The 21,668-nt window shown below is 47.5% G+C and overlaps 1 protein-coding gene across 3 annotated transcripts in view; it reads right to left on the bottom strand.

The window, feature by feature from the left end:
- Positions 1 to 21,668, bottom strand: part of GIMAP8 (GTPase, IMAP family member 8) — a 35,377-nt gene that overhangs the window by 3,591 nt on the left and 10,118 nt on the right. The window contains exons 2-5 of one of the 3 annotated variants that reach the window (XM_069588672.1): positions 12,006 to 12,718; positions 11,521 to 11,677; positions 4,674 to 5,301; positions 1,768 to 1,813 (exon numbers count right to left, since the gene is read on the bottom strand). In XM_069588672.1, the coding sequence (XP_069444773.1) occupies positions 1,768 to 1,813; positions 4,674 to 5,249 (622 nt within the window). In that variant the 5' untranslated portion in view covers positions 5,250 to 5,301; positions 11,521 to 11,677; positions 12,006 to 12,718. Of the gene's footprint in view, positions 1 to 1,767; positions 1,814 to 4,673; positions 5,305 to 11,520; positions 11,894 to 12,005; positions 12,719 to 21,668 lie in introns of those variants that run through there. The other 2 variants (XM_069588674.1, XM_069588673.1) reach the window with 2 other exon arrangements.

Raw genomic sequence — 21,668 nt, 5'->3', positions numbered from 1 at the left:
ACAGAGGAACCTGTGGGCTACAGTCCATGGGGCCACAGAGTCAGACATGACTGAGTGACTAACACTTACTTACTTACAGTACAGTGCATGGAAAGGCACATAAGTTTAGTAAAATGCAGGCTTCCCTAGAGGCTCAGTGGTAAAGAATCTGCCTGCCAATACAGGAGACACGGGTTCGATCCCTGATCTGGGAAGATCCCATATGCCACGATTACTGTGCTTGTGCTCTAGAGCCCAGGAGCCGAAACTCCTGAGCCCACCACAATTAGAAAGTAGCCCCCGATCATTCTCTGAAACTAGAGAAAAGCCTTGGCGGCAACAAAGACCCAGAACAGCCATAAATAAATAGTTTAGTCCCTGGTGACTCAAGACAGTAAAGAGTCTGCCCGCAATGTGGGAGACCCAAGTTTGGGAAGATCCCCTGCAGGAGGGCATGGCAACCCACTCTAGTATTCTTGCCTGGAGAATCCCATGGACACAGGGGCCTGGAGGGCTATAGTCCATGGGGTCACAAAGAGTCAGGCACCACTGAGCAGGCATACATGTGGAGTTATTTCTGCTTCCCAGCAGGAGTGCAACATTGGGATCCCAGGCTGGAAGAAGAGGCTGAGTCAGGAAAGAAGCTGCAAGAGGCAAGCCCAGCTCTGAAACATTTGCAAGAAGGCTGGGGGCACCCATGCCGTGTCCAGAGCCTCTGCTGGTGCTGCTGCTAAGTCATTTCAGTTGTGTCCGACTCTGTGCAACCCCAGAGACGGCAGCCTACCAGGCTCCCCCGTCCCTGGGATTCTCCAGGCAAGAACACTGGAGTGGGTTGCCATTTCCTCCTCCAGTAGGTAGGTGCTGGTGCTGCACCTACTCACAAATGTTTGAGACTCCCTTGGGGACAAATTGTGGGCCCCAGCCTCAGCTAGGGCTCCAGGATGCATTATTTTTTTCCAGCTTTTTCCCAAAAAATATTTATTTTTAATTGGAGGATAGTTGCTTTACAATATTGTGTTGATTTCCGGCGTACATCAACATGAATCAGCCATAGGTATATATATATGGCCCTTCCCTCTTGAACCTCCCACCCCATCTCACCCCTCTAGATTGCTGCTGAGCCCTGGTTTGAATTCCCTGAGTCATACAGCAAATTCCCACTAGCTAGCTATCTTACCTAGGGTAATGTATATGTTTCCATGCTACAATCTCTCCATTCATCCCACCCTTTCCTCCCCACCCCCGCCATGTTCACAGGTCTATTCTCTGTGTCTGCATCTCCATTGCTGCCCTGCAAATAGGTTCATCAGCACCATCTTTCTAGATTCTGTATATATGCATTAATAAACGATAATTGTTTTTCTCTTTTTGACTTACTTCACTTTGTATTCTAGGTTCATCCACCTCATTAAAACGGACTCAAATGTATTCCTTTCCATGGCTGAGTAATATTCCATTGTATATATGTATCACAACTTCTTTATCCATTCATCTGTTGATGGACATCTAGATTGCTTCCATGTCCTAGCTATTGTAAATAGTGCTGCAACTCAATACCAGAAAAACAAACGACCCAATCAAAAAGTGGACAGAAGACCTAAGCTGGCATTTCTCCAAAGAAGACATACAGATAGCTAATAGACACATGAAAAGATGCTCAACATTGCTCATTGTTACAGGATGAGTTTTTGTTCTAACTTATCTAGATAATTTTCCACTTTATTTTGATGCATGATGCATTCAAAAGAATACAGATATGAGCTTAACAGTTTTTAAGGATTATCTTACCATGTGGATAGTCCTTCCTCTGAAATGTGTCTTCATTCACAGAATCCTAGAAAGAGAACAAAAAGGGGAAATGAGGCACACAGATCTAAAATCTCAGTTTTTCACAAAGTAAAGGAATGGAGACACAAGTATGTAATTCAGAGTAATTTGATAATTAGGATGTGATCAAATCATGGTCATGGTCACGGTCATGGTCCCTGCTAGCCTGTGTAGTTTTGTTCATGATGAAACTAATCTTAGGACCCCACTGTTGCTACTGCTGCAATAGGCTTCCCAGAAGTAAGAAGGTTGTGTTTCTCTTTGTTTATCTCTTTCTGACTTACTTCAGTCTGTATCTAGGTTCAGTTACCTGTATTCTAAGTTCATCCACCTCAATAAAACTGACTCAAAGGTGTTCCTTTCTATGGCTGAATAATATTCCATTGTATATATGTACCACAGCTTCTTTATCCATTCATCTTTTGACTGACATCTAGATTGCTTCCATGTCTAGGTGGGTTTGTGGGGCTCAGACGAGCCCCACAAATCCCATCTCACCCAGGAATTTTTCCTAAAGCACTTTCTAACTTTACTTCCCTGCAGTCCCCACTGTGAGCCATCAGGGAAGCCCATACTATTACTCCACTAGTAAGGTAATTCTTTCCAAAGTCTCCCAGGGTTCTTGCTATTCCTGGAGAAAATCCAGAAGCTTAGGAGAGCTTCTGGACTCCCTAGAAGAAGAAACTAGTCAAGTGAGGCCTGTGCAGTGCCTTTGAAGGACATGGAAGGGAGGAGATTGGAAATGAAGTTTCCCATGTTATCCCCAAGGTCTTCTTCCTTCACTGCACCCCCAAGAGAGAGATGACACTTCTAACGTGAAATCCAGCAGTTTGGATCCTTCCCCATCCAGACAGGCAACCGGAGACAATGAAAGATGGACAGTCAAACACACAATTAACATCCCCTTCACCTTCCTAGAGAAGCCTCACTCCCCACAGTTAAACTGGTATGAAATCATGGAACTTCCCTAGTGGTCCAGTGGTTAAGAATCTGCCTGAAAATGCAAAGGACATGGGCTTAATCCCTGGTTCAGGAAGATTCCATATGCTGCAGGGCAACTAAGCCCAGGTGCCACAGTTACTAAGCCTGTGCTCTAGAGTTCAAGTCCCAAAGCTACTGAAGCCCGTGATACTCTAGAGTCCGTGATCCACAAAAAGAGAAGCCACTGAAATGAGATGCCCGTGCACTGCAACTAGAGTAGCCCCCACTTGTCACAACTAGAAAAAGCCCACGGGTGACAATGAAGACCCAGCACAGCCAAAAATGAAAAATAAATAAATAAAATGTTTCTTAAATTGGCATGAAATCAGAAGTCTTAAAATCAACTAAAATAGCACTCCACCTATTTGTGTGAAGTGGGTGGGCGCGGGAAGGGAAAGGCCCAAGAATGAATGAGGGGGGAAATTGTTAGTAGAGTAATTGTAAAATAGTACAGGCAAGACTCCTTAAGAGTCCCTTGGAGAGCAAGGAGATCCAACCAGTCCATCCTAAAGGAAATCAGTCCTGAATAGTCATTGGAAGGACTGATGCTGAAGCTGAAACTCCAATACTTTGGCCACTTAATGTGAAGAACTGACTCATTTGAAAAGACCCTGATGCTGGGAAAGATTGAAGGTGGGAGCAGAAGGGAACAACAGAGGATGAGATGGTTGGATGGCCTCACCAACTCGATGGACATGAGTTTGAGTAAACTTTGAGAGTTGGTGTTGGACAGGGAGGCCTGGCATGCTGCAGTCCATGGGGTCACAAAGAGTCAGACATGACTGAGCGACTGAACTGAACAGGCAAGAGAAGAGGCTGACCTGGATTAGATGGTAGTCATGGTGACAGAGAGAAGCAGGTGGTTTCCAGGTGCCTCAGTCACACAAGATGATGACGCCCTGGAAGCCAAATGCCAGCTGGCAGTGGTATCAAAGCTGACATCTGAGCTTAGGTTTGAAGAGAATGGTGAGCAGGATAGTCATTGGCGGGATTGAGAAGAGAACTGAAGTAGAACAGATTTCAGAGGGAAAAACAAAAGTCTGGACATATTAATTTTGAGATCCGTCAAGAGGGCAACGTCAAATAGCAATCGGATGGATAAAGGAATCAGAACTCAGAAGAAGGACCTAGACTGAAGGGATTAACTTGGAAACTATTAGCTATAGCTAAAGCTCAAAGCTGTAAAAATGTGGAATTACCTGAGGGAGAAAAAAGTGTGAAGAATGGAGGAAGGGCTTGAACCAAGCCCTGAAAATGTCAGCTGTTAGAGGTCGCCTGAGCAACTTCACTTTCACTTTTCACTTTCACACATTGGAGAAGGAAATGGCAACCCACTCCAGTGTTCTCGCCTGGAGAATCCCAGGGACAGAGGAGCCGAGTGGGCTGCCGTCTATGGGGTCACACAGAGTCAGACACGACTGAAGTGGCTTAGCAGCAGCAGCAGAGGTCATAGAGGTGGATTCAGCAACCTCTTCGGTAGCAAGAGAGGAGAAGAAAACAAGGAGAGTGTGGTTTTACTGAAGCCAAGGGAAGAGAGGGTCTAATGAGTCATTTGTGTGTCCAGTACTATGAAGGTTAAAGTCAGAAAAGGACTTAAATGTATCTATTAATTTGCCAGTAAAGTAGCCTCATCTTCCCAGTTTATGGATAAATGTCCCCTTGTTGCTGTCGTTGTTTAGTCGATAAGTCATGCCCGCCATTTCCGTGACCTCATGGACTGTAGCCTGCCAGACTCCTCTGTCCATGGGATTTCCCAGGTAAGAGTACTGGAGTGGGTTGCCGTGTCCTTAAAAAACAAAATTCTATGCAACGTTTCACTTATTTGTGCCTTTATCTCACCAGCTCTAACAACAGAGATCCTTGGAGACCTTAACAAGAATTCTCACCTGGAATCTACTGTCTTCATCCCTTAAGTTCACTGTGTATGGTCCTTTGTTTCTCACCAAATCCTCGACCTTGCTGAGGAGCTCCTTCACCTGGACATCCTGCTCATCCTTACTTGCCTTGTTGTTGAAAGCGCAGTATTGACCACTAGAGCACTGAACCAAGTCCCGAATAGATGTGTTGTTTTTAACGTAGTCCTCCAGCGAGCCCTCCTCGTCCTTCCGAGTGAAGATGATAATGGTGTGCTTCCTGGCTTTCTCATCAAACACATTCTGAATGCGCTCGGCTGTTTGTCTGTCCTCCACCGTATAGTTGCCAAGGGGAATTACCAGAAGCAGGGCGTGGAGGCTGGGAGCCCAGAGCTCCAAGCAGCGCTTAATGTTATCCGAAGAGAAAATGTCGGGGGTGTCGATGACCACAACCTCCCTCCCCTGCGTGACCCCACTCCCTCTCTGGCAGCTTCTAGTCACCGGCTGCTCACTGAACCTGGACTCGAACTCGGCTTTGCCCAGAATGCTGTTTCCTGTGGCACTTTTCCCTGCGCCTCGCTTCCCTAAGAGAAGAAGCCTCACATCCATCCTGGAGGAGCCCCGCTTTGACTCGCTCTCCTGACTTGGGCTTCGAGTGCTTCTGCTGGGACAAAAAAGCAACACATCAGTAATCAAAGCTCAGCTGGTAAAGAATCTGCCTGCAATGCGGGAGACCTGGGTTCGATCCCTGGGTTGGGAAGATCCCCTGGAAAAGGAAAAGGCTACCCACTCCAGTATTCTGGCCTGGACAATTCCATGGACTACAGTCCTTGGGGTCGCAAAGAGTCGGACACGACTGAGCCACTTTCACTTTCAGTAATCAACTCACAGAATGAATAGAGGAACAGCATGAAAGTACCTTCTCTTTCTGACTCTTTTCTCTGAGAATTTGGACAACGGAAGTCCTAGATTCAGACTAGATGGGGACAAGGAATCTTGTTTCCAGATTCTTCTCTGTGCTCTTGTCTCTAAAACAAACCCAGGCTCTCGCTAGACCTCAACTCAGAGCTGGGTATTTCACCACCCTCCAGTGTCCTTTTTGAAAAGCAGACTGGGAGGAGTGGGGTTTATGAAGTTAGAAGTGTTTGTTGTAAAATGTGGGAAAACCTCAAAAATAGTGAAGGAGAAAATAAAATTCATCTGTACTCCCAACACCAAAAAAAAAGCAAAAACAAAATAAATTTAAAAATAAATCCATATTGGTAAAAACGTCAAAATATTGTTGATTGCCTAAACAAACACCAACCCTTTCTCTATACACATCACCAACTCTACATGCTGGAGGAAATCTACACACTCACTGAGATACACAGGACAAAGGTCCCCTTTTTAAAAAAGGAGAGGGGGGACACAGATGGCCATGTGCTAATTAATCCCTGTTGTGACCAAATGCATTACTTTACCTGGTACAGGGCTTAGCCAGTGTAACTAAGGACCTTGTGATGGGGAGATATCCTTGGGTCACTGTGGTGGTGGTAGTTTAGTCGCTAGGTTGTGTCCAACTCTTGGCAAACCCATGGACTGTAGCCTGCCAGGCTCCTCTGTCATGGGTTTCTCCAGCCAAGAATACTGGAGTGGGTTGCCATTTCCTTTTCCAGGGGATCTTCCCAACCCAGGAATCAAACCTGGGTCTCCTGCATTGCAGGCATACTATTTACCGACTTAGCTAAGAGGGTCACTGAGGTGGGCCCAATATAATCACGTTATAAGAGGTTCTAGAGTGAGAAGAGATGGGAGAACAGAAGCAGAGATCAGAGACAGAGAGGCTCGAAAATGCTACTCTGTTGACTTTAAAGATGGAGGAAGAGGTCATGAGCCAAGCTGGAAAAAGCAAGAAAACAGATTCTCAGGATCACAGCCCTACCCAGCACCTTGATTTTAGGACTTGCAACTTCCAGAGCTGTCAAATAATAAATCTTTGGGTTTTGAGCAATTAAGTTTGTGTCAATTTGTAACAGCATCAGTAGGAAACTAATACACTGTCTCCCAACTTCCCTTCCAGCTAAGGGTGTCCATGGGACCCCCTTCTCCCTGGTGAGAGCTCAGGGAATACTTGCTTGGGCCTTCTGGAAATGCTATTGTTTTCCTGATGGTAGGGGCAGACTCAAGTCGAGAGCTCCTGTTGTCACCCCTTGCCCCTTCTTCTTGCATGAAATTTTAATGTGATTGCAGGAATCACAGCAGATATTGTGGGCAATGAGGCAACAAATAAGAGGGACGAGACGTCAACATTCATCACCAAGCTAAAGGTGGTAGAGCAGAAAGATAAAGAGGGTCCCCAGTGATGTCATGGAGCTGCCAGAACACCCTCGAGACCCCTTGGTTAAATAAACAATTAATAGTCTCACAAGTTAAGCTGCTGCTACTCAAAATGGGATTCACAGACTAGCAATATTGCCAACATCTGGGTCCCTGTTAGAAACGCAGAGTCCTGGGCCCACCGCAGCCCCCTGCATCAGCACCTGTAGTTTCACAAATTCCAGGTGATTCCCGTGAACCTTCACGTTTGAGAAGCCAGGGTGGGAGTCACCTTTAGTTCCTAACTGACTCAGAATCCACAGAAAGAGCCAAGCTTCCTCATCCATTTCTCCAGGAGTCCATCCTTCCCAGATGATTCTGTCAGGTACCAGGGACCCCTATTGTCCAAGTGTGCCCCAAGGTTCTCTGTTGTGTCCCCTGGATTTGGTCTATTTGTGAACGAGAAAACCTTAATCACCAAAATCAATATGACTTCATTAGTATAATTTTAAAATAAAATTAAATAAGCTACTTTTCTGATCGAGCAAGTCCCAACCCCTTGCACATGTTCAAAATTTTCTTGCTACTCTCAGCTTTTTTATCTTCTCTAGAACTTTTCAATCAGTTGTCACTTTCCTGATGAAATGCTGAATATTATTGCATTGAATTCACAGCTTTGGTTGAAAAGAACTGACATCTCAATGCTGCTGCTTTTTGTTGATCAGTTTTAAATATGTTCTAATTTCAACTGTGATTTCTTTCCAACCCATAAATTTTAAAAAGTGATTATTAAAAAATATCTTGGGAGACTATCTTTTCATTTATTTTTGAATGTTATTGCTTTATGGTCAGAGAACAACATCTGTATGAAATAGCTGTCACTGGTAGAGGTTTTACATTTTGGCCAAATAAAATTTTTGTAAATGTCTCCTGTGGGCTTGGAAGGAATGTGCGGCCTATAATCATAGGTGCCTTTCACAATCAGGGACCCCACCTCACATCTGCTCCCTTAGTTCCAGTCCCCTAGTATGCACCCCCACCTCCTGTCTGCCTGGAAACCCTCCATTTTACACCACGAGATGGCAACCCACTCCAGTGTTCTTGCCTGGAGAATCCCAAGGGTGGGTGAGCCTGGTGGGCTGCCGTCTATGTGGTCGCACAGAGTCGGACACGACTGAAGTGACACAGCAGCAGCAGCAGCAGCAGCAGCAGCATGTCCCCTCCGTGTCAAGCCCCTCCTGGTTTTTCCAGATTGAACTGGACTTCCGCAATAACTTAACTTCCTGCTTCTACCCTTCTCCTAGAATCTGTCATCCTTCTACACTCAGAGACAGATGGTATCACTCATCAGCCCCAAGTCCCCCAGTGGCCTCCTACCCATTCAAAGAACAGGTAAAGCCTTCACGGTGGCATCACCAACTCAATGGACATGAGTTTGAGCAAGCTCTGGGAGCTGGTGATGGACAGGGAGGCCTGGCGTGCTGTAGTCCATGGGGTCACAAAGAGTCGGACACGACTGAGTGACTGAACTGAACAAGACCCTGCCCGATCTGGCCTCATCCACCACCTGTTTCCACCTTGCTTGTCTGCCTCCCTGATAGTCCTCAAACATGTGACCTTGGGGCTTCATGCTGGTGGCTCACCTGAGCTAGAACATTCTCCCCCCACACTTATGCCAGGCAGGTTCACTTCCTTTAGGTCTCCACCAGACATGTCTCTGTGGTTCAAGAGGCCTTCTTCAGTCATCCTATATTTAAAAGCTACTCTCCCCCCACACCCCGCAAACATATCCCATCTCCCTGCCCTGATTTATTTTTCTCCACAGCACCCACTTTCAATGAAAGGTGCATTCACTTGCTTATCACTTTCTTGTTTTGTCTCCCCATTACTAGAAGGAACTTGTTCTGTTTCATTCACTAGCATATCTACAACGTCAAGAAGACATTCAATAAATACTCGCTATGACTGAGCAGATGGTTACTGACTTGAAGGACAAGGAACCACAGCTGAAGAAAGTGAAGGAGAAAAGCCCTTATTCTGTGCAGCTATTTTGAAAGTTCCCACTTCTTATGAGAAGAGTATTGGTGGACTGTGAGGAAGAATCAGAGAAGATAGCAAAGGAAGGACATACACCTGCCCTCAAGAAGCTTCACCTTAGAGGAAATATAGGGCTGAGCTGAGGAGAAGCTCATCAGGGCCATGGATGGAGGCCTGGGCTCCTCCCTACAGGCATCTGCTGGATCTCCACATGATGCAAGAGGCAAAGCCCATCTCAGCTCAAAACACGCACCTCCAAGGTTACGGCAAGGAGAGAAGCCCAGTCACTGTTGGGACTCTTCTAAGAGCCTCTTCTGACCCAGACACACCCCTGTATAAAGACACCTTCACCCTAATTCCCTATATCCTGACTCTCCTTATTGCCATTGTAACACTGTTTCTATCTAGCATTATTTATTGTGTTTACTTTTTTCATTTTCTCTTTGGTGCCCTTAGCATGAAACTCTATAAGCGCAGAGACCATGCCTGTCTTGTTCTATGTCCCTGAGTTCTAATATTATGTCTGGCATATAGTATATGCTCAATGAATGGTGTGAAATAAATGGTAAGAGTGACAGACGTGAGGAAAGGAAGAAAAATTGTTTCTAGAAGTGGAGAGGGAGACTGAAGTGATGTCCCTTTGAATAATAAATAATAAAAGAGTAATAATTTGAATAACTTTGAATAATAAAAGAAAAGTGACTTTACATTGTTTCCTGATCAAGTGAAGAAGTGGTATATTTTTGAACATTAAATTTTTTAAAAGATTAGTGAGTAAATAAGCTTGAGGAAGCAAAGACCTATTTATTTCCCAAGTACACATCATTGTTTCATATGGTTCCTCATTATGATGAAATGTTTATTAGACCCCTTCCAGCCAATGATGCCATATTCAATCAGAACTAATTCTCTTTCCCTTTGTGTGTGTGTGTGTGTATATATATATATATATATATATATATATATATATACAATTGCCCAATCTGTACATTTTCTTCCAAAGGTACAGAAAATCCTTTTAAGGACAAAAGGGAACCAACCCACCCCCACTCTCTCCTTGATAACTCACATTTTCTCATCATCTCCCAGACCACTCTGGAGACCCCAACAGAGCAACAGAGAGAAAAGGACAGACAGACAGACTTTCTCCAGAACTCCTGCTGACATTCTGAGGCAGCCTCCACCTTCTTCTCAGGATATAGCCCAAAGGGGAACATGGCTTCAGGCATCCATCCAACCAAAGCTTCCTCCCATATCAAGGGCGGTCTATTTGCACTGAAAAAGGTGGTCAGAGAAGCTTCTGGAGCCCTTCTTGGAGAGCTCTCATTCCCAGCCCAGCAGGAGGAAGGGAAAGAGTTCACAAGTGACAGCCTGCTAAGTCACTTCAGTCGTGTCCAACTCTGCGCAACCCCATAGATGGCAGCCCACCAGGCTCCTCCATCCCTGGGATTCTCCAAGCAAGAACACTGGAGTGGGTTGCCATTTCCTTCTCCAACGCATGAAAGTGAAAAGTGAAAGTGAAGTCGCTCAGTCGTGTCCGACTCCTAGCGACCCCATGGACTGCAGCCCACCAGGCCCCTCAGTCAATGGGATTTTCCAGGCAAGAGTACTGGAGTGGGTTGCCATTGCCTTCTGAAAGTATTTTGGCTTTCTGACCAAACACTGACCACTTTCAATGCACAGTTAATGGAATCTTAATTGTGCAAGGGCTGGGAAATATCTTTTGATTTTTTTTTTTTTTTTTGAGCTTTTGAACTGTGGTGTTGGAAAAGACTCTTGAGAATCCCTTCGACCAGCCCATCCTGAAGGAAATCAGTCCTGAATGCTCACTGGAAGGACTGATGCTGAAGCTGAAGCTCCAAATGAGCTTTGGCCACCTGATTCGTAGAACTGACTCATTGGAAAAGACCCTGATGCTGAGAAAGATTGAGGTCGAGAGGAAAAGGAGACAACAGAATATGAGATGGTTGGATGGCATCACCGACTCAAGGGACGTGAGTCTGAGTAGCCTCTGGGAGTTGGTGATGGACAGGGTGGCTTGGCGTGCTGCAGTCCATGGGGTCGCAAAGAGTCGGACACGACTGAGCTACTGAACTGAAATGGGAAATAACAGGAAAGTGAATGTGGAAAATCAGTGTCCAAATGGCCAGGTTCCCTGCCCTCTGCTTCTCAAGGAGGCAGGCAGCTATCGCTGAATTCCCGAGGGCGGGGGTGGGAGGGTAGTACTCTGTGTCACAGCCGTGAAATTAGGGGATTCGAGGAGCCGGTCGTGCCCCCTGTTTTTCTTCCAGGCCTTCATAGGTGGGGAGAGCAGCCCCTCCCAGAACTGCCCCTTCCTGGGAAGGCTGCCCTCGGGCATGACTCCCGGAACGGCGGAAACCTCTGGGTGCCCCCTCCCCAAAAACCCGGCCCCGCAGGCTGGAGCGGGAGGGACATCCCAGAGCCCCTGAAAGCAAGCCCTCCAGGCGGCCCTGGGGGTCGGCCGCCTTCCCCTGCCCCGTCCCCGCCCGGCGCCCCGTGCCCAGGTACCCCGCCGCACACGCACCTCGGTCCAGTGCCCTGGTCTCTCACAGCCTCAGCGCCGCCGGGTCCCGCCGGCCGCTGCGCTGGGTGAGGCGGCCGCTCGGTCTGCTCAGGGGATGGAGGAGCCGCGCGGGTAGAGCAGGGCAGAGTCAGGAGCAATTCGGAGGAGGAAGAGGTTCCTAGAAATAGGTTTCGAGGGCGGTGGGAGGGGAAGTTCAGTAAAGCGACGCCAGATCAGCAGGGTGAGGACGTCAGCGTCAGGGCGGTCGGAGTCCAAGAGGGACAGCGCCCACCCAGCTCGGCGCGCCCACGGGCGGGGGCCCCCGCGGGACCGAGGGGCGGAGCCCCAGCCGAGCTTCCGAAGGGGCTTTCGGAGGAGAAGGCTGGCTGTGCCCAGGGCCCAGGACGGGGTGCCTCTGGGGGCAGCGCCAGCGGTGGGGAGGGCCCGCAGATCCCCGCCCCCAGCCTTCCTCTGGATCCGGGTGGAAATCCGCAAACACAGCTTACCTTCTTCTCCCACCGCGTCCCTGCCCTCCGTCGGCCCTGCAGCAGCGCTCCCGGCTTGCTGTAACAGCGGCTCTCCTGCCTTCCGAGGTGGGGGCCCTCCTTGAATCCCATCCCCGGAGAAACTGGGGCCTCGGACCCGCGCTGCTTCCCGGAGGAAGTCAATTTCTTTGCCCGGAGCTAGTCAAACGTTTGAAATGCTAGACTTCCGATGCTTTCCTAGAGTTCATAAAACGAAACCCTTTTCCCTGAGCCGTTTTCTAGAGGAGGAGGTCGAACGCAGAGGAAGACCTTATTTTATTTTATTGTGGTTAAAAAAAAAAACCCTCACACTGTTTAACACTGGATCCACTATCTTGGCCATTTTGAAGTGTACAGCTCAGCAGCATCACGTGTCTTCTCCACGTTGTGTAGAGTTCCAGAACTTCTCCATCCAAAAACCTGAAGCCCCAGGCCCATTCGATGCAAATGCCCCTCTTCCAGCCCCTGATAACCACCTTCTACTTTCTACGTCTATGATTTTGGACAACTCTGTATACTTCCTGAGACTGGAATCTGATGGTGTTTGTCCTCTGTGACTGACTTTTTCCGCTTAGCTTAACGTCCTTGCAGTGAGAGGACTTTCAGTCACCATGCAGAGGCCCTTGAGCTCACATTGCTACACCAGGCTGCAGGCCTTGAAATGTCTGACGTCGGTCGAGCCTCCAGGGACCAACCTGTGGAAGGAGGAGCAGTGTGAACTGCACTGGGTTTGAGGGGCTGCTCTGTCCCCATGGGGTCCCCCTCCCCTCTGGGCTGGTCTTCAAGTTCATTCTGCCACCAAGAGGGACACACCTTGGAGGGGAAACTGACAAAGGCTCGCCCATCCCCTATCCTACTTGTTGCTGTTCAGTCACTCTGTCATGTCCAACTCTTTGTGACCCCATGGACTGCAGCACACCAGGCCTCCCTGTCCTTCACCATCTCCCTGATTTTGTTCAAACTCACATCCTTAATTGAATCGAGGATGCCATTTAACTGTCTCCTCCTCTGTCGCCTCCTTCTCCTCCTGCCCTCAATCTTTCCCAGCATCAGAATCTTTTCCAATGAGTCAGTTCCTCACATCAGGTGGCCAAAGTATTGGAGCTTCAACTTCAGCATAAGTCCTTCCAGTGAATATTCAAGGTTGATTTCCTTTAGAATTGACTGGTTTGATCTTGCTGGCCAAGGGACTCTCAAGAATCTTCTCCAACACCACTCCTTAGTAAGGAGGACCCTCCTCCAAGAAGACTCTCTCCATCCTGCCTGGGGCACTGGGTCATTTCACATAAAATAGACTCATTAAAAACCATCAGGTAGAAGCCTGCCACTGGGTCAGTCAACATCCCAGCTGTGTCACTGCCCGAAGTGGAGGTCAGGTTATGGCTGGGTCACAGGCCGGATGGGATCTCATGTCCCCAAAATTGAGAAGACCATGAACTGAGATCAAGAAAAACTCCCTCCTTCTTAGATGAAATAGAAGCTGTGGTAAGCACTCTGAGGAATATCAAAGCTTCAAATAACTCATTCATGATTTAGCAACTTGGTTATTTGCTGAGTCGACCAGTTTGCAAAATGATCTTCAACACATTGGCTCCTGGAGAATGGACCTCTCTTCAGGGAAGGCGGCTGTTCCTGACTGGGCCCTGATCCAGGGAAGGATGGGACTTTTCTGCCCCCTAGTGGCCATGAGGGTAATGACAAGGGAAGCAAAACCACTCCCCAGAAGGCGGGAGGAGACGGGGACGACAGAGGATGAGATGGTTGGGTGGCATCACCGACTGGATGGACGCGAGTTTGAGCAAGCTCCGGAAGTTGGTGATGGACAGGGAAGCCTGGCGTGCTGCAGTCCATAGGGTCGCAAAGAGTTGGACACGACCGAGTGACTGAACTGAAGTGAGGGGGGTTCTGCAAGGGCTCTACCGGTAAGACACCCTTCCTCCCCTCCCTCCCCAGACTCTCACAGGCAGCAGCGGGAGGAAGAGGGGCTGGACTTCCAGAAACAGGATAAGCCAAGAAGGCACATGTTTTGCGAGAAAGGAAGAAGCTACCAGGACCAAGCACAGTGTCAGACACAGAGGTTCAAAGACTCTCCAGATGCGTCTCTGATTCAAGGAGCTCAATCAAATGAGGGAAAAGAGACTAAATGTGTGGTGGATACAAAATGCGTGTAGATGCTGCTATAGAGGTGTGTTCAGGGGGGCCATGGAAGCAAAGAGGAAGCCTGCCAACCCTGCAAGATGGAGGAAAAAAAACAAGTGGGAAAAAACTCATCAGCCGACCCATAAGCCAGCCATTTCCTGCAGCAGGTGCTAGAGTGAGGAGAGCGCGCACTGAGGACAAAGAGACTACATAGGGGCGCTCCAGCCCAGCCGCAGTCTTGACAGGCATCTGGAAATTTCCCCCAGAAGGACTTTCAGGCAGGAGAGGGGTCAATGCCGCAGGCAGGCAGAGTAAGGAGAGCAGCTTGAGCCCATGGAGGCAACAGGGTCAGGCTGCAAGACCAGTGAGAGGCTACTGCAATAGTCCAAGCTAGGAATAAAGACCTGAACTAAAACAGTGACAGGGAAATGGACGATGGAAAAAGGAATCGGTTTAGGAGCTAGAAATGGCACAAGAATAAAAAAGACTCATTCAGGATGGTTGTTACAAGCGTTCAAGTTGCCAGATCAAAGGGAGTGCTACTCACAACATAGACATTTCTTATTTCAGAAAAAAAAAAAGTATATGTTGTTTTCTTTCAAAAACAGGACATGTGTGTTTACTACAATTTTGGCAGATGGCAGTAAAAGTGTCTTGTAACTAAATTTGTATATTTTGACAGTTTGGGGATGAAATTAAATGTCTTACTCAAACAGAGTCCTTGTTTCCTACAATATTTATTATTAGGAAATAACATGCCTATTTATAAACACTTAACTTGAAGAAGAGGTATATTCTCATTTTATATAAAGGCTAGCGGTTGCCCCGGACTGACCAGCTGTGGGATGTCTGGGATCACACACTTTCTAGTGGCCTTTGTGGAGCTCAGGCTATGAGAGGCTGGGGTTTTCCAGGGAGATGAGCTTGTGGACACTGAGTTTAAGGTTCTAGAGTCATGGCAGGCAGAGAAATCCAAAAGGTCATTACTGGTCCCTATTTACCACATTATTCACACGAACCTCCCACTGAAAATAACTAAAACTAAACAGGATAAAGATGCTTAAATCTTCTCAAAAACGTCCAAGAAGCAAGAAGGCAATAAGGAGCTACCAGGTCAAAGCAAAAACCTAGACCTCCAAGGCATGCTTTTCCCTGTGGGCATGAGACCAGCCGGGAAGATGAGGATCTAGTCTTTGTAGCCTCCACAGCAGAGGGCAACAGAAACCAAACCCCGGGGGAGGCATCAAGACCAAGTGCAGCAGCCACTGTGGAAACAGTATAGAGGATCTTCAAAAAACTAGAACTAGAGTTGCCATAGGATCCAGCAATCCCATGCCTGGGCATATATCCAGACAAAACTGTAATTCAAAAAGATCCATACCCCTGTGTTCACAGCAGCCCTATTTACAATGGCCAAGATGTGGAAGCAATCTCAATGTCCAGCGTCAGATGACTGAATTAAGACGTGGTGTATAGGCATATACAATGGAATAGTACTCAGCCATAAAAAAAGAATGAAATAATGATATCTGCAGCAATATGGATGGACTTCAAGATTATCATACTAAATGAAGTAGGTCAGAATGAGAATGACAAATACAATATGCTATCACTTATATGTGGTACCTAAAATATGACACAAATGAGTTTATCTATAAAACAGACTCACAGAGAACAGGCTTATGTTTGCCAAGCAGAGAGGGAAGGGTTGGGAGTTTGGGATTGGCAGATGCAATCTCTTGTATATAGAAATAGATAAACAACAAGGTCCTACTGTATAACACAGGGAACTATATTTAATATCCTGTGATAAACCATCATCTGGAAAAGAATATATAGATATATGGAGGAAGGCATGGCAACCCACTCCAGTATTCTTGTCTGGAGAATCCCCAAGGACAGAGGGGCCTGGTAAGCTGCAGTCCATGGGGTCGCAAAGAGTTGGACATGACTGACGTGACTTAGCACACGCAGAAATTAACACACTGTAAATCAACTCTAAGTGAATAAGATAAATTAAGACAACAACCATGATTACCATATGCAAAATAGATGGCCAGTGGGAATCTCCTGTATGTTGCAGGGAGCTCAAATCCGCTGCTCTGCGACCACCTAGAGATGTGGGATGGGATGGGTGGTGGGCAGGAGATTCAAGAGGGAGGGAACATATGTACACCTATGGCTGATTCATGTTGATGTGTGGCAGAAACCAACCCAATATTGTAAAGTAATCATCCTCCAGTTAAAAATAAAAACAATAGCAACCACTGCAGCAGACAAAGGCAACCAGGCCAGGAAGACTATTCAAGGCTCTGAAAACAGGGACTAAGACCGAACTCAACCACTCAAACACCAGGATGGATGTTCAGGGCTGGGGTGAGCCGCTAGAAAAGCACTGGTGGGGGCTGGGGAAGCCTGTCACTGTGATGAGGCTGTGTGTGTTTGCTCACTGGAGCCCATCAAAGCCAGGCTTGACCCTCCTGGGCAGAAGAGAGATAGGTGGCTACATTTCAAAGGAGTAAACAGCTCCCACATCCTTAAGAAAGACAGTTCTGGGTTGTAAAACTGGCAGGAGGCTTTTAAAAAGAGTTACATCTCAAAGAGGCAGAGAAAGAATTTGGAATTACAAGTTTTCTCAAATAAATGATCCAAGGAAAAGGAGGTCAAGAGTCAGGAAGAGACAAGTCTGAAGCCGTCAGGGGGAGGAGAACATGAACAAACTGGGCCAAAGGTGGCCCGAGTCTCCCAACTCTCCATCAAGCAACGCAAATGGCCCCAGCAAAGACACAAGAACCTGCCCTGTCTTTACAGTCAGATCACCATTCTCAGCGGACTCTAAGAGGGCATCATCTCTCTGTGTCATAGTCCATTCATTCCCCCCACCCCCATCAACGCCCTCCTACCTTCTCCTCTCCCATCTTTAAAAAAGAATATTTTCTCAACCCACTTTCTCCTCCAGAGACCATCTAATTTCTCTCCCCCTTGCGGCATGTATTTGGAGAAGGAAATGGCAACCCACTCCAGTACTCTTGCCTGGAAAATCCCATGGACAGAGGAGCCTGGTGGGCTACATTCCATGGGGTCGCAAAGGGTCAGATACGACTGAGTGACTTCACTTCACTTTCTTTCTTGTGGCATGTGTTACTGATGTAGTTGTCTAGACTTGGGTGTCTCAAGGTGCTATAATCCCCTCGCTGGAAAGGAGATGGGATGACGAATGCCGAAGGCAGCTGCTCCATCCACAGGTTTTATCATCACACCCGAAGGATTTAATCAGAAGGACATCTGTCCCTGCTGCCTGGGCTGCTGGCTGGCAGGGAGGCAAGAGCAGGATTTTTAATAAGCAGATAAAGGCCACATTATTAATTATTAAAAAATCCTGCTCTAAGGCCACATGCTTCCCTGGTCGCTCAGCTGGTAAAGAATCCGCCTGAAGTGCAGGAGACCTTGGTTCGATTCCTGGGTCAGGAAGATTCCCTGGAGAAGGGATAGGCTACCCACTCCAGTCTTCTTGGACTCCCCTGGTGGCTGAGTCAGTAAAGAATCTTCCTGCCATGTGGGAAACCTGGGTTCGATCCCTGGGTTGGGAAGATCCCCTGAAGAAGGAAATGGCAACCCACTCCAGTGTTCTTGCCTGGAGAATCCCCATGGACAGAGGAGCCTGGTGGGCTTCAGTCCACGGGGTCAGAGAATCAGACATGACTGAGCCACTAACCACAAGTGCGAAGGCCACACGGGGGCACCGAGAGCAATAGTGAGGCCAGAACACAAGTAAGAAACCAGGAGGGACCTCGGAGGCCCCTTGCTTCTTACATCTGAGCCTCTGGTGTTCTGGCTTTGGGGGATTAAGGGCCAGGTCCCAGGCTCAGACAAACCACAGCCCAGCCATGGCCCACCTTCCAGAGCATTTTAGATAAATACGGATAGATAATGAAGAACAATTCAACACTCCTAAGAACTTCTGAGCTAAACAAAAATGTCCCCAGAAGCCTAGCTTGCCAATGGCGGCCTTGAGATTCCCACAAGACCTTCTTTTGTGCCCGGGCCTGAGTCAGCACTTTCTGAGAAGCAGAGAAGGAGGTTAATCGCATTATATACTTGGGAGTCGTTAAGAGATTTGATCACAAATGTTACTGCCACACACACACAAAGGTGAGGGGAAGAGGTGTTAACTAGCCTCACTGCGGCAGACATGCTGCAGTATATACAAAGATCAAATCATCGCAACATACAACTTTGTTGTGTGTTCAGTCGCTCAGTAGTGCCCAACTCTTTGTGACCCTGTGGACTGTAGCTCACAGGCTCATCTGTCCCTGGCATTTTCCAGGCAAGAATACTGGAGTGCGTTTCCGTTCGCTTCTCCAGGGTAATCTTCCCGATCCAGGGAGCGGAACTATGTCTCCTCCACTGGCAGGCAGATTAACTACTGAGTCACCTGGAAAGCCCAATCATACACCTTAAACTTACATATATTATATGTCAATAATAGTTCAATAAAGCTAGGAAAAACTTAGAAACTAAAAAGTCACCCTTCTATTTAAAAACATAAAGCTCACAGCAAAGATATGACACTCAGGCCCCCTGACTCCTGGTTACAGTGTCTTCTGTCCTTGATGAGATGCGTCCCGGAAGCCTAATGAATTATAAGAGAGCCCAGGCATGCAGTGTTCCAGAGGCTTCTCCAGGGCCCCACGGAGCACCTGGAATTAGTCTTTCATCAAAAGATGTTGGTGACTCTTCTAGAAATAACCCACCTAGAAATCACATTCTGCATCAGTACAAATAGGAAGCAGGTTCTATTATCTTGCTTCTAGAAAGTGGAAGCCTGCCTGGGGAGGTAAAGGAAAAACCTGCAGGGTCCCAGGTAGCAACATAGGCGCAGGTGTCTGGCCTCTTCCTGCAGCTCTGCACATGGTCTGACTTTTGGGCCGTGAACTTCCATCACCTCCCCCAAACGTTTAGTATGTTGCCTTCTCCTGAGATGCGCCTGTTCCAGGTGAGGCCTGAGATCCCCACCAAGTGGGGTCTCTCCAGCCCAATTAGTCCCCCTTGGCTCCCCAGTTTCTGGATGGCACTGTGCCCACCACAGCTTCCAGGCCTCCTCAGATTTCATCTGGTCTCAGGGCGATTCCACACAGAAAAGGAGGGTTCAGGCCTCACCGGATCTGCAGCATCTCGAAGGGAAAGATGAGGCGAGGACACTTCAGACTCAGCACTCACACCCCATGCAAAGGGGGCACTAGCAGAGAGGTTTCAAGCAAGGAAAACTCGCCTCCATCCTGTTCACGGTGGAAATGAAGAAAGCCTGGCTTCCATTTCTCAAACCCCTCGAATTAGAGAAACAGAAACTGCTCGGTTTATTCTTCCAGCCCGAGTGGGAGTTCTGGAGGGTTTGCCAAGGGCCTTTGGAAGTCCTGGAAATTCCGACCCGCTGATCACTGCATTGCCACACCCCTACTCAGGTGCAGATCCCCAGAGCCAGCCATGGCCCTCCCTGCTCAAGGGTCCCCCCAACTCTCCCCTCCATGCATCTCTTCTGCCTGCCAGGTGGGCTGCAGGCAGCCAGGGCGGGGTGGCGCCTGTCCCGCGCTGGGACGAGGATTCAGGGGTGCAGCCCTGAAATGGACACTGAAGGAAGTGCTTTGGAAGTGCACCTCACACTAAGTGAAGTAAGCCAGACAGGGAAAGGCAAATACCACCCGATATCGTTTAGGGGTGAAGCCTGGCGAAATGACACAGACCCACAGCATAGAAAACAAGCTTATGGTTACCAAAGGGTAACGGGGGGAGGGATAAATTAGGAGTTGGGGATTAACATATACACACTACTATGTAAAAAACAGATAACCAACAAGGACCTACTGTAGAGCACAGGGAACTCAACCCAATATTGTGCAATAACCCATAAGGGAAACGAATTTGAAAAGGAATATATATATAGCTTCCCAGGTGGCACTAGTGATAAAGAATCCGCCTGCCAGTGCAGGAGACATAAGAGACTTGGGTTCAATCCCTGGGTCGGGAAGATGCCCTGGGGGAGGGCTTGGCAACCCACTCCAGTATTCTCACCTGGGGAATCCCATGGACAGAGGAGCCTGGTAGGCTACAGACTATGAGGTCACAAAGAGTTGGACATGACTGCATCGACTTAGCACACACACACACACACACACACACACACACATATATATATATAACTGAATTGTTGTGCTACACCCTTGACATGAACACTAAAAATCAGTTATACCTCAATTGTTTTTTTTTAAGTTAGGAAATAACCAAAAAAAAAAAAAAACAGGAAGACACTCCCCAACAGGCATTCATGCCTTTCTTCGGGCAGAGAAACAGAAAATTCCCGTTAGGAGCCAGTTCACCCAAGATCACAGCTGGAAGTGACAGAGCTGGGATTCTAACCCAGTTTTAATACCAAGACTCACGCTCTTCCAACCTCAGCCATTTCCGTGCGGTGGTCACTGAAAAGTCAGTGGAAGCACCAGCAATACAAACAGCAGTCCCGTGGCATCCCACCGCCCATCCCACCTCATCCAGAAAGAAGACCCAGAGTGTGGAGCCCAGAACCTGTCTCTACTGGAAGCTGAATTAACGCTGCCTTTCTCAATACACTCCCTAGGCATTCCTAGCGTTCCTTAGAATTTTTCTAAGGTCAGGCAAACACCGAAATGACTTCCAAAAATTCAAAAGAGCAGCCATTCACTCAGAGAACTCTGTTACAGCTGAGCCTCAACCTCTGAAATCCAGGCAAGGGCTCAGCATCCCCCACCGGCTCTCTTGATATTTCAGAGGCATTGCACCCCACCTCCACCCCAAGGGATCAGACTCCTCTGTGATCGTAATCACGCCAAAGACCTAGGATTCTCTCAGAAGTGCTTTATGTCAGTTTTCCTTTTAAACACATTTAGTTCAACAACAACAACAAAAACCTTCAAGACATTCCAGCTTAGAACTGCCATTCTCGAGGTCAAAAATTGATTCATACTCAACTAGCTGATTGTCTTTAAGGCAATTTTATTTCCTCAGTAGCATTTGGGAAAGTTTTCAAATTTTCCGGTTAATGTATCCTTAAGTCGATTCGACCACGAAGCAATTTGGCCCAATTACCTATTTAATAATTAGATCATCTTTCCTCATCTTGAAGAGACCCGTATATGGCATCACCCCTTAAGAGAGCATCCTCTGGACTCCTCCCCATCCTCATGTTTTGGACAAAAGGAAAGGGCTCAAAACCAAGACTTTAAATCAGCCTCAATCATTTCCTCCCTGCCCCAATACTTCCGCTTTTTCAGAAGTATTAAGAAGGGAACATTCTAAGGGCTTGAAGGATTGGGCTCGAAGATACTTCACCTTGTTATTACAGAAATCTTCTAATACATGATAGTGGTAGACAAAACGCTGTAATGACCCCCAGTCCCCTCTTACCCAGCTTCAAATCATCAACACACAGTCAGTAGTTCCTCGTCTCTAGCTGCACCTTCTCACACCCATGCC

Source organism: Ovis canadensis, chromosome 4, assembly GCF_042477335.2.
Source record: "Ovis canadensis isolate MfBH-ARS-UI-01 breed Bighorn chromosome 4, ARS-UI_OviCan_v2, whole genome shotgun sequence".
Taxonomy (NCBI): Eukaryota; Metazoa; Chordata; class Mammalia; order Artiodactyla; family Bovidae; genus Ovis; species Ovis canadensis.
This window is presented reverse-complemented; position numbering and strand designations above follow the sequence as displayed.